At 52.1% G+C, this 12955-nt stretch overlaps 1 protein-coding gene across 11 annotated transcripts in view; it reads left to right on the forward strand.

Annotated features, from left to right (window-relative positions):
• Nucleotides 1–12955, forward strand: part of LOC140125902 (epidermal growth factor receptor kinase substrate 8-like) — a 110581-nt gene that overhangs the window by 26101 nt on the left and 71525 nt on the right. For all 11 annotated transcript variants that reach the window (XM_072144789.1, XM_072144791.1, XM_072144792.1 and 8 more), the window contains 2 exons: nucleotides 8347–8418; nucleotides 8909–8973. In XM_072144789.1, the coding sequence (XP_072000890.1) occupies nucleotides 8347–8418; nucleotides 8909–8973 (137 nt within the window). The remainder of the gene's footprint in view (nucleotides 1–8346; nucleotides 8419–8908; nucleotides 8974–12955) is intronic.

Here is a 12955-nt window from a genome sequence, read left to right on the forward strand (position 1 = left end):
GTATGTGTCCCTGGTAGATAGATGGGGCAGCCCTTAGTGTCTGTAGTGGGTGTCCCTGGTAGATGGATGGGGCAGCCCTTAGTCTGTAGTGTGTGTCCCTGGTAGATATATGGGGCAGCCCTTAGTGTCTGTAGTATGTGTCCCTGGTAGATAGATGGGGCAGCCCTTAGTGTCTGTAGTGTGTGTCCCTGGTAGATAGATGGGGCAGCCCTTAGTGTCTGTAGTGTGTGTCCCTGGTAGGTAGATGGGGCAGCCCTTAGTGTCTGTAGTGTGTGTCCCTGGTAGATGGATGGGGCAGTCCTTAGTGTCTGTAGTGTGTGTCCCTGGTAGATATATAGGGGCAGCCCTTAGTGTCTGTAGTGTGTGTCCCTGGTAGATAGATGGGTCAGTCCTTAGAGTCTGTAGTGTGTGTCCCTGGTAGATAGATGGGGGCAGCCCTTAGTGTCTGTAGTGTGTGTCCCTGGTAGATGGATGGGGCAGCCCTTAGTGTCTGTAGTGTGTGTCCCTGGTAGATAGATGGAGCAGCCCTTAGTGTCTGTAGTGTGTGTCCCTGGTAGATGGATGGGGCAGTCCTTAGAGTCTGTAGTGTGTGTCCCTGGTAGATAGATGGGGCAGCCCTTAGTGTCTGTAGTGTGTGTCCCTGGTAGATGGATGGGTCAGTCCTTAGAGTCTGTAGTGTGTGTCCCTGGTAGGTAGATGGGGCAGCCCTTACACTCTGTAGTGTGTGTCCCTGGTAGATGGATGGGTCAGTCCTTAGAGTCTGTAGTGTGTGTCCCTGGTAGATAGATGGGGCAGCCCTTAGTGTCTGTAGTGTGTGTCCCTGGTAGATGGATGGGGCAGTCCTTAGAGTCTGTAGTGTGTGTCCCTGGTAGGTAGATGGGGCAGCCCTTACACTCTGTAGTGTGTGTCCCTGGTAGATAGATGGGGCAGCCCTTAGTGTCTGTAGTGTGTGTCCCTGGTAGATGGATGGAGCAGCCCTTAGAGTCTGTAGTGTGTGTCCCTGGTAGATAGATGGGGCAGCCCTTAGAGTCTGTAGTATGTGTCCCTGGTAGATGGATGGGGCAGCCCTTAGTGTCTGTAGTATGTGTCCTTGGTAGATGGATGGGGCAGCCCTTAGTGTCTGTAGTGTGTGTCCCTGGTAGATGGATGGAGCAGCCCTTAGTGTCTGTAGTGTGTGTCCCTGGTAGATAGATGGGGCAGCCCTTAGTGTCTGTAGTGTGTGTCCCTGGTAGATGGATGGGGCAGTCCTTAGAGTCTGTAGTGTGTGTCCCTGGTAGGTAGATGGGGCAGCCCTTACACTCTGTAGTGTGTGTCCCTGGTAGATGGATGGGTCAGTCCTTAGAGTCTGTAGTGTGTGTCCCTGGTATATGGATAGGGCAGCCCTTAGTGTCTGTAGTGTGTGTCCCTGGTAGATAGATGGGTCAGTCCTTAGAGTCTGTAGTGTGTGTCCCTGGTAGATAGATGGGGCAGCCCTTAGTGTCTGTAGTATGTGTCCCTGGTAGATGGATGGGGCAGCCCTTAGTGTCTGTAGTATGTGTCCTTGGTAGATGGATGGAGCAGCCCTTAGTGTCTGTAGTGTGTGTCCCTGGTAGATAGATGGGGCAGCCCTTAGTGCCTGTAGTGTGTGTCCCTGGTAGATAGATGGGGCAGCCCTTAGTGTCTGTAGTGTGTGTCCCTGGTAGGTAGATGGGGCAGTCCTTACACTCTGTAGTGTGTGTCCCTGGTAGATAGATGGGGCAGCCCTTAGTGTCTGTAGTGTGTGTCCCGGGTAGATGGATGGGGCAGCCCTTAGAGTCTGTAATGTGTGTCCCTGGTAGATAGATGGGGCAGCCCTTAGAGTCTGTAGTGTGTGTCCCTGGTAGATAGATGGGGCAGCCCTTAGTGTCTGTAGTATGTGTCCCTGGTAGATGGATGGGGCAGCCCTTAGTGTCTGTAGTATGTGTCCTTGGTAGATGGATGGAGCAGCCCTTAGTGTCTGTAGTGTGTGTCCCTGGTAGATAGATGGGGCAGCCCTTAGTGTCTGTAGTGTGTGTCCCTGGTAGATGGATGGGGCAGTCCTTAGAGTCTGTAGTGTGTGTCCCTGGTAGATAGATGGGGCAGCCCTTAGTGTCTGTAGTGTGTGTCCCTGGTAGATAGATGGGGCAGTCCTTAGTGTCTGTAGTGTGTGTCCCTGGTAGGTAGATGGGGCAGCCCTTACACTCTGTAGTGTGTGTCCCTGGTAGATGGATGGGGCAGTCCTTAGAGTCTGTAGTGTGTGTCCCTGGTAGATAGATGGGGCAGCCCTTAGAGTCTGTAGTGTGTGTCCCTGGTAGATAGATGGGGCAGACCTTAGTGTCTGTAGTGTGTGTCCCTGGTAGGTAGATGGGGCAGCCCTTACACTCTGTAGTGTGTGTCCCTGGTAGATGGATGGGGCAGTCCTTAGAGTCTGTAGTGTGTGTCCCTGGTAGGTAGATGGAGCAGCCCTTAGAGTCTTTAGTGTGTGTCCCTGGTAGATGGATGGGGCAGCCCTTAGTGTCTGTAGTGTGTGTCCCTGGTAGATAGATGGGGCAGCCCTTAGTGTCTGTAGTGTGTGTCCCTGGTAGATGGATGGGGCAGCCCTTAGTGTCTGTAGTATGTGTCCCTGGTAGATAGATGGGGCAGCCCTTAGTGTCTGTAGTGTGTGTCCCTGGTAGATGGATAGGGCAGCCCTTAGTGTCTGTAGTGTGTGTCCCTGGTAGATGGATGGGGCAGCCCTTAGAGTCTGTAGTATGTGTCCCTGGTAGATAGATGGGGCAGCCCTTAGTGTCTGTAGTGTGTGTCCCTGGTAGATAGATGGGGCAGCCCTTAGTGTCTGTAGTGTGTGTCCCTGGTAGATAGATGGGGCAGCCCTTAGTGTCTGTAGTGTGTGTCCCTGGTAGATAGATGGGGCAGCCCTTACAGTCTGTAGTGTGTGTCCCTGGTAGATGGATGGGGCAGCCCTTAGTGTCTGTAGTGTGTGTCCCTGGTAGATGGATGGGGCAGCCCTTAGTGTCTGTAGTGTGTGTCCCTGGTAAATGGATGGGGCAGCCCTTAGAGTCTGTAATATGTGTCCCTGGTAGATGGATGGGGCAGCCCTTAGTGTCTGTAGTGTGTGTCCCTGGTAGATGGATGGAGCAGCCCTTAGTGTCTGTAGTGTGTGTCCCTGGTAGATAGATGGGGCAGCCCTTGGTGTCTGTAGTGTGTGTCCCTGGTAGATGGATGGGGCGCCCTTAGTGTCTGTAGTGTGTGTCCCTGGTAGATAGATGGAGCAGCCCTTAGTGTCTGTAGTATGTGTCCCTGGTAGATAGATGGAGCAGCCCTTAGTGTCTGTAGTGTGTGTCCCTGGTAGATAGATGGGGCAGCCCTTAGTGTCTGTAGTGTGTGTCCCTGGTAGATGGATGGGGCAGCCCTTAGTGTCTGTAGTGTGTGTCCCTGGTAGATAGATGGGGCAGCCCTTAGTGTCTGTAGTGTGTGTCCCTGGTAGATGGATGGGGCAGCCCTTAGTGTCTGTAGTGTGTGTCCCTGGTAGATGGATGGGGCAGCCCTTAGTGTCTGTAGTATGTGTCCCTGGTAGATAGATGGGGCAGCCCTTAGTGTCTGTAGTGTGTGTCCCTGGTAGATGGATAGGGCAGCCCTTAGTGTCTGTAGTGTGTGTCCCTGGTAGATGGATGGGGCAGCCCTTAGTGTCTGTAGTGTGTGTCCCTGGTAGATAGATGGGGCAGCCCTTAGAGTCTGTAGTGTGTGTCCCTGGTAGATGGAAGGGGCAGCCCTTAGTGTCTGTAGTGTGTGTCCCTGGTAGATAGATGGGGCAGCCCTTAGTGTCTGTAGTGTGTGTCCCTGGTAGATAGATGGGGCAGCCCTTAGAGTCTGTAGTGTGTGTCCCTGGTAGATAGATGGGGCAGCCCTTAGTGTCTGTAGTGTGTGTCCCTGGTAGATGGATGGGGCAGCCCTTAGTGTCTGTAGTGTGTGTCCCTGGTAGATAGATGGGGCAGCCCTTAGTGTCTGTAGTGTGTGTCCCTGGTAGATAGATGGAGCAGCCCTTAGTGTCTGTAGTGTGTGTCCCTGGTACATGGATGGGGCAGCCCTTAGTGTCTGTAGTGTGTGTCCCTGGTAGATAGATGGAGCAGCCCTTAGTGTCTGTAGTGTGTGTCCCTGGTAGATGGATGGGGCAGCCCTTAGTGTCTGTAGTATGTGTCCCTGGTAGATATATAGGGGCAGCCCTTAGTGTCTGTAGTGTGTGTCCCTGGTAGATAGATGGGGCAGCCCTTAGTGTCTGTAGTGTGTGTCCCTGGTAGATGGATAGGGCAGCTCTTAGAGTCTGTAGTGTGTGTCCCTGGTAGGTAGATGGAGCAGCCCTTAGTGTATGTAGTGTGTGTCCCTGGTAGATGGATGGGGCAGCTCTTAGAGTCTGTAGTGTGTGTCCCTGGTAGATGGATGGGGCAGCTCTTAGAGTCTGTAGTGTGTGTCCCTGGTAGATGGATGGGGCAGCTCTTAGAGTCTGTAGTGTGTGTCCCTGGTAGATAGATGGGGCAGCCCTTAGTGCCTGTAGTGTGTGTCCCTGGTAGATAGATGGGGCAGTCCTTAGAGTCTGTAGTGTGTGTCCCTGGTAGATGGATGGGGCAGTCCTTAGTGTCTGTAGTGTGTGTCCCTGGTAGATACAAGTGCAGTACTGGAGTGATCTTGGAGAGGATCCTCAGGAGTTGGGTCACCAGCCTGGATGCAGGGGCAGGCTGGGATGGAGCTTTGTCCTGTTTGTGGTTCGGTGTCACTCTGTGTCAGGTTGATGAGCTGAGGCCTAGGAGCTTCTCCTGTGGTGAGAGCTGGGCCTGAGAGATTTGCTCTCGGAAGTTTCTAGAACTCTCTCTCAGCTCTGACTGACTCCTCCCCTTAGGGTTTAGTTCCTCCCCAGTCAGGTCGTCTCCTCCTCCAGTCACACTCCAGTTACAAACAGTAGAACATCATTGGATGATAACATAGCATTGCTTTAACCCTTGCCTATCCAGGCAGGATCTACCGCTGCTCAATTACCTATATACAGGCAGTCCCCGGGTTACATACAAGATAGGGACTGTAGGTTTGTTCTTAAGTTGAATTTGTATGTAAGTCGAAACTGTATATTTTATCATTGTAGTTCCCGACAATTTTTTTTTTTTGCCCCAGTGACAATTGGAGTTTCAAATTTTTTTGCTGTAATGGGACCAAGAATTATCAATAAAGCTTCATTGCAGACAATTTTAAGCTGATTATTGCAGTCTGGGACTATTTTAAAGCATCCAGAGAGCTTCACCGGAGGTCACAGTGGGCAGAGGGGTCTGTCTGTAACTATGGGTTGTCTGTAAGTCGGGTGTCCTTAAGTAGGGGACCGCCTGTATACACTGAGTAGTAAAAGATCTTATTCACAATTCCTCTGCCATGCGCATTGGCAGGGACGTTGCAATTGGATCTGGGTGAATCCCTGGATGGCATTGATGCTAAACCTGACCCATTTGCTATGGTCCCATTCCGAGATATTTATCTCTGGACCCAAGGATGCCAGAGCCTCGGGAATTAGGAAACTGTGATCCCCTGACGTTAACCCTTTCACGACCCGTGACGCAATAGCACGTCACCGGTCGGCCGCGGGTGCATGGAGAGGGCTCACGCGCTGAGCCCTCTCTATAGCCGGTAAGTCTTTGCTGCATATTGCAGCAAAGGTTTACCGGCAACACCCGCGATCGGTGCCAGCACCGCTCGCGGGTGTCTTCCCGCTGATTGCCGCCGGCGGCTTCAAAAGGATGGCGCCGCATGGGCGCCGCCATAATTTTGAGGATCGCCGCTCCCCGTGACGTCATCGGGGAGCGGCGATCCATCGCCATGGTAGCCCCGGTCTCAGGAAGACCCGAGGCTACTTCGGGTTAACCCATGCATTACAATGTGCTATCAGCACATTGTAATGTATGAGTAGTAAAATCCCCATATACTGCCATACTGTAGTATGGCAGTATATGATAGGATCGTACAGACAACCTAGGGTTAAAGTACCATAGGGAGTCTGAAAAATAGTAAAAATAAAAAAAAGTTAAAAAAAAAAAATTCTAATAAAAAAACCTAAAAATTCAAATCACCCCCCTTTCCCTAGAACTGATATAAATAAACAGTAAAAATCATAAACACATTAGGTATTGCCGCGTCCGAAAATTCCCGATCTATCAAAATATGATAACGGTTTTTTCACTGTGTTTAATCCTGTAAAAGAAAATTGCGCCCAAAGTCGAAAATGGCACTTTTTTGTCATTTAAAAAAAAATTACAAATTCTATAAAAAGTGATCACAAGGTCGTACAGTCCTAAAAATGATAACATTGTAAAGGTCATCAAAATCTGCAAAAACGATACCACCCACAGCTCTGCACACCAAAGTATAAGAAAGTTATTAGCGCCAGAAGATGGCAAAATCCCCCAAAAAATTTTTGTACAGGAGGTTTTAATTTTTTTAAATGTATGAAAACATTCTAAAACCTATACAAATTTGTTATCCCCGCAATCGCACCGACCCAAAGAATAAAGTAGACATGTCATTTGGAGCAGACGGTGAAATCCGTAAGATCCAAGCCCACAAGAAAACGGCACAAATGCGTTTTTTTTACCAATTTCACTGCATTTGGAATTTTTTTCCCGCTTCCCAGTACACGGCATGGAATAATAAATACCATCTCTACGAAGTGCAATTTGTTACGCAGAAAATAAGCTGTCACACAGCTCTGTACATGGGAAAATAAAAAAGTTATGGATTTTTGATCATGGGGAGTGAAAAATGAAAAAACAAAAAAGGGCCAGGTCCTGAAAGGGTTAAAGATATTTACTTTATCTTGTTTATAAATATTTTTTAAACTTTTGTTTTTTTCCCCTGATGTATGATGTCGGCCTATGGAGATGCAGGACCTGGGGTCATTGTCCGGACCGTGGGACGAGACGCCCCCGAAACTGGCACAGCAGGGCCAATCATGGCGGGGAGGAGTCTAGGAGCATTATAGCCACTGCGGTGCCTCAAGGGTTAAACAAGCGGGATCGCAGCTATGGCAATCTCAGCTGTTACACAGGGGTCCCAGGCCCCCGCACTGCTGACATCAGGGACCTGCAAGTACATGTAACTCCAAGGTTGTTAAGGGGTTAAAGGGGTATTCCAGGAATGGGCATAATTCTTGTACAAATGGGTAAATATGGAATTAGTTGGTATTTACTTAGCAGAAAATGCTGTGGAGCGGATGCAGGACAGAAGATGCTGCTGGTCACATGTCCACATCACATGTCCTGCAGCTGCCTGGTCATGTGATCAGTTTGGCTGTAGTGGGTTGGTTGCAGTGCATCCAGTATGGCCGGGGTGTGGTGATGGCAGCTACACATCGTTACTATGGTAACTGGACAGTCTGTTACATCATCACTAGGGGTGGAGCATAAGAGGGAGGAGGGGTTACTGAGAAGTACAGGATCATGGGACTTGTAGTTTCCAGTGGCAGCCATCTTGGTATAAACTCCACATATATTAGAGTGGCCATAACATTTAGTGAATCATAAAATCAAACCATTTCAGCTCCACTTTGTGACTAATGATGTTGAGTTTTGTTGTATTCATTTATTTATAGCATTGTAGGGTTTTGTATCAGACGTTCACATTCCCGGAACACCCAATTTCCTAAATTGTGTAAGCGCTAGTAAAAGACACTTGTGAAAAAATAGGAAGATCTCAAAGTTGTAGATGTGGGTGCCACATCCCTCTGAATCCCTCCAGGCTGGACGGGAAGCGGGGAGGCGACGCGGGTGCGGGAGGGGAAGCGGGGAGGCGACGCGGGTGCGGGAGGGGAAGCGGGGAGGCGACGCGGGTGCGGGAGGGGAAGCGGGGAGGCGACGCGGGTGCGGGAGGGGAAGCGGGGAGGCGACGCGGGTGCGGGAGGGGAAGCGGGGAGGCGACGCGGGTGCGGGAGGGGAAGCGGGGAGGCGACGCGGGTGCGGGAGGGGAAGCGGGGAGGCGACGCGGGTGCGGGAGGGGAAGCGGGGAGGCGACGCGGGTGGGGAAGCGGGGAGGCGACGCGGGTGCGGGTGGGGAAGCAGGGAGGCGACGCGGGTGCGGGAGGGGAAGCGGGGAGGCGACGCGGGTGCGGGAGGGGAAGCTGTGAGGCGACGCGGGTGCGGGAGGGGAAGCTGTGAGGCGACGCGGGTGCGGGAACGCACCAGGGGCCATTACACGCAGGATGGAGCGGTTTGTGTCTATTTTGTTTATTTCCACATAACATTGGTTTCTTCTCTATAGTTTTGTATTTGTGGCTCTGGTGCTGGTTCTGTTTTATGTCTATAATGTTGTCCTTTCTCACAGGCCGCCCATCATGAATGGACATTTCTCCAGTTACTACCAGGGAGGGTTAGGAAATGCCTCCCCGGAACCCAGGTAAGTGCTCCCATGACTCCGCCACCTTCACAGCCAGGTCTCGCCATGTTTGCAGGTTGTGTCTGGGTTGGTGTTAGAGCCAGGGCGTACCTAGGAGAGGCAGGGTCCCATAGCAGACTTCTGAATGGGGCCCCTTCTCCCACTTAATACATACATATTACGCACATATGCACAAATATAGAGCATATACACATCACATATACACACATACAGAGCCATATAGAGATGCGTGCACACAAACAGCATATATACACACATACAGTATATATACACACATCACATACACACACACAGCATATATACACACATACAGTGCATATATACACATCACATACACACACAGCATATATACACACATACAGTGCATATATACACATCACATACACACACAGCATATATACACACATACAGTGCATATATACACATCACATACACACACAGCATGTACATCTCTGGTGTCCCTGATGCCTCTCTCCTTTCTTTCCTCTAGTAATTATGACCTTTCCTCTGTTAAATCTGAGAAAACTGGAAGAACAAGCGCCAAGAGTCTTTATGGTAAAGAAGTTTTATTGTTCTGGGCCCTGACCGGTGCCGACCTGTATATAATACCGAGGGATCATAATAGACAGACGTGTACCTGGTGACAGGCTAAGGGTGACGGACGTGTGCGCCTGGTGACGGAGGTGCGAGCGCCTGGTGACGGAGGTGTGAGCGAGCGCCTGGTGACGGAGGTGTGAGCGAGCGCCTGGTGACGGAGGTGTGAGCGAGCGCCTGGTGACGGAGGTGTCAGCGAGCGCCTGGTGACGGAGGTGTCAGCGAGCGCCTGGTGACGGAGGTGCGAGCGCCTGGTGACGGAGGTGCGAGCGCCTGGTGACGGAGGTGCGAGCGAGCGCCTGGTGACGGAGGTGCGAGCGAGCGCCTGGTGACGGAGGTGCGAGCGAGCGCCTGGTGACGGAGGTGCGAGCGAGCGCCTGGTGACGGAGGTGCGAGCGAGCGCCTGGTGACGGAGGTGCGAGCGAGCGCCTGGTGACGGAGGTGCGAGCGAGCGCCTGGTGACGGAGGTGCGAGCGAGCGCCTGGTGACGGAGGTGCGAGCGCCTGGTGACGGAGGTGCGAGCGCCTGGTGACGGACATCTAGGGCTATGATGGACAGACATCTACCTCATCACCTTCTACCTTCCTGTTATTCTCCATTTGGATCGCAGGGGATGGGATTTACTTCTTGCGGTCTTCATCCAAACATAAAAAGAAAGGTAGAGCTGCGCCCGTTTGTTGTGTGCTGAGGTGTGGTTTATCCCTCCGTGTTATTCTATATCCTGCACCCCATTAGTGACGTGATCTCCGTGAGCTTCAGGGGCGGTGGAGATAACGTTACCAGCCATTGCTCCTAGAATAAGGGTGGTGCTCTTCATTTTGTAGACCCCTAAACATTAGATTTATACATCCCCACATAACAATATATAACTCAACATTTTGTGTGGGGGTCACTTATCTTGGGGTGTGCTGTGTTACTTTGTGGAATTTGTGCAGGCACAGAAGCGATCTACTAATAGTCACTGCTTCAGTATGAACGTTTTGGTAAGTACCATATCATGTGATCCGAATGCCAAGGCCTGGGGTACTCACAAAGACCCTTGTAGATGCCTGGCCATCAGGGGGACCCACTGGGGATAAGGAAGTCCCAAGGACTCGGTGACCATCTGGGGATAAGGAAACATTATTTACTTGGTGACCCTCCAGGGATAAGGAATCCCCAACTTCTAGATGACCCTCTGGGGACAAGGTAGCCCCAACTACTGAGTGACCCTCTGGGGATAAAGAAACCCCAACTACTAGGTCACCCTCTAGGAATGAGGAAGCCCTAGCTAACAGGTGACCTTCTGGGGATAAGAAAGCCCCAACTACTCGATGACCCTCTGGGGATAAAAAAGCCTCAACTACTAGATGACCCTTTATGAATGAGGTAACCCCATAAAGAGCCCCAATTTCAAGGTTGCACTAAGGGTGAAAGGAAGCCCAAATTTCTAGATGACCTTCTGGGGATATGGAAGCTCCAACTACTTGGTGACCCCCTGGGGATAAGGAAGCCCCAACTACATGGTGACCCCCTGGGGATAAAGAAGCCCCAACTACTAGGTGACCCCCTAGGGATAAGGAAGCCCCAACTACATGGTGACCCCCTGGGGATAAGGAAGCCCCAACTACATGGTGACCCCCTGGGGATAAAGAAGCCCCAACTACATGGTGACCCCCTGGGGATAAGGAAGCCCCAACTACATGGTGACCCCCTGGGGATAAGGAAGCCCCAACTACTTGGTGACCCCCTGGGGATAAGGAAGCCCCAACTACTAGGTGACCCTCTCGGCATAAGGAAGCCCCAACTACATGGTGACCCCCTAGGGATAAGGAAGCCGCAACTACATGGTGACCCCCCTAGGGATAAGGAAGCCCCAACTACTTGGTGACCCCCTGGGGATAAGGAAGCCCCAACTACTTGGTGACCCTCTCGGCATAAGGAAGCCACAACTACATGGTGACCCCCTAGGGATAAGGAAGCCGCAACTACATGGTGACCCCCCTAGGGATAAGGAAGCCCCAACTACTTGGTGACCCCCTGGGGATAAGGAAGCCCCAACTACATGGTAACCCCCTAGGAATAAGGAAGCCCCAACTACTAGGTTACCCTCTCGGGATAAAGAAGCCCCAACTACTTGGTGACCCCCTGGGGATAAGGAAGCCCCAACTACATGGTGATCCCCTGGGGATAAGGAAGCCCCAACTACTTGGTGACCCCCTGGAGATAAGGAAGCCCCAACTACTAGGTGACCCCCTGGAGATAAGGAAGCCCCCACTACTAGGTGACCCCCTGGGGATAAGGAAGCCCCAACTACTTGGTGACCCCCTGGGGATAAGGAAGCCCCAACTACTTGGTGACCCCCTGGGGATAAGGAAGCCCCAACTACTTGCTGACCCCCTGGGGATAAGGAAGCCCCAACTACATGGTGACCCCCTGGGGATAAGGAAGCCCCAACTACATGGTGACCACCTGGGGATAAAGAAGCCCCAACTACTTGGTGACCCCCTGGGGATAAGGAAGCCCCAACTACATGGTGACCCCCTGGGGATAAGAAAGCCCCAACTACATGGTGACCCCCTAGGGATAAGGAAGCCCCCAACTACATGGTGACCCCCTAGGGATAAGGAAGCCCTAACTACTTGGTGACCCCCTGGGGATAAGGAAGCCCCAACTACTTGGTGACCCCCTGGGGATAAGGAAGCCCCAACTACATGGTGACCCCCTAGGGATAAGGAAGCCCCAACTACATGGTGACCCCCTGGGGATAAAGATGCCCCAACTACTAGGTGACCCCTAGGGAAAAGGAAGCCCCAACTACATGGTGACCCCCTGGGGATAAAGAAGCCCCAACTACATGGTGGCCCCTGGGGATAAAGAAGCCCCAACTACTAGGTTACCCTCTCGGGATAAGGAAGCCCCAACTACTTGGTGACCCCCTGGGGATAAGGAAGCCCCAACTAAATGGTGACCCCCTGGGGATAAGGAAGCCCCAACTACATGGTGACCCCCTAGGGATAAAGAAGCCCCAACTACATGGTGACCCCCTGGGGATAAAGATGCCCCAACTACTAGGTGACCCCTAGGGAAAAGGAAGCCCCAACTACATGGTGACCCCCTGGGGATAAAGAAGCCCCAACTACATGGTGGCCCCTGGGGATAAAGAAGCCCCAACTACTAGGTTACCCTCTCGGGATAAGGAAGCCCCAACTACTTGGTGACCCCCTGGGGATAAGGAAGCCCCAACTAAATGGTGACCCCCTGGGGATAAGGAAGCCCCAACTACATGGTGACCCCCTAGGGATAAAGAAGCCCCAACTACTAGGTGACCCCCTAGGGATAAGGAAGCCCCAACTACATGGTGACCCCCTGGGGATAAGGAAGCCCCAACTACATGGTGGCCCCCCGGGGATAAAGAAGCCCCAACTACTAGGTTACCCTCTCGGGATAAAGAAGCCCCAACTACTTGGTGACCCCCTGGGGATAAGGAAGCCCCAACTACATGGTGACCCCCTGGGGATAAGGAAGCCCCAACTACATGGTGACCCCCTGGGGATAAGGAAGCCCCAACTACATGGTGACCCCCTGGGGATAAGGAAGCCCCAACTACATGGTGACCCCCTGGGGATAAGGAAGCCCCAACTACATGGTGACCCCCTGGGGATAAAGAAACCCCAACTACATGGTGCCCCTGGGGATAAAGAAGCCCCAACTACATGGTGACCCCTGGGGATAAAGAAGACCCAGCTGCGAGATGACCAACTGTGGAAAATGCAGAATGCTCAGTCCTCCCACCTGAGGTGCAGGTATTTTGATTGGATCACATCATGGATCCTAATAAAGTGACATGAATACTAGTGGATGCGTTGGCCAGGGTTCTCAGCTCCTGTACCACCATGCACCAGGCTTTCTCTTCCCTGGGTGGCAGTGACCACTGACCCCGTTAGGATCCCAGCACCAGGCC

This window comes from Engystomops pustulosus, chromosome 4, assembly GCF_040894005.1.
Source record: "Engystomops pustulosus chromosome 4, aEngPut4.maternal, whole genome shotgun sequence".
Classification (NCBI taxonomy): Eukaryota; Metazoa; Chordata; class Amphibia; order Anura; family Leptodactylidae; genus Engystomops; species Engystomops pustulosus.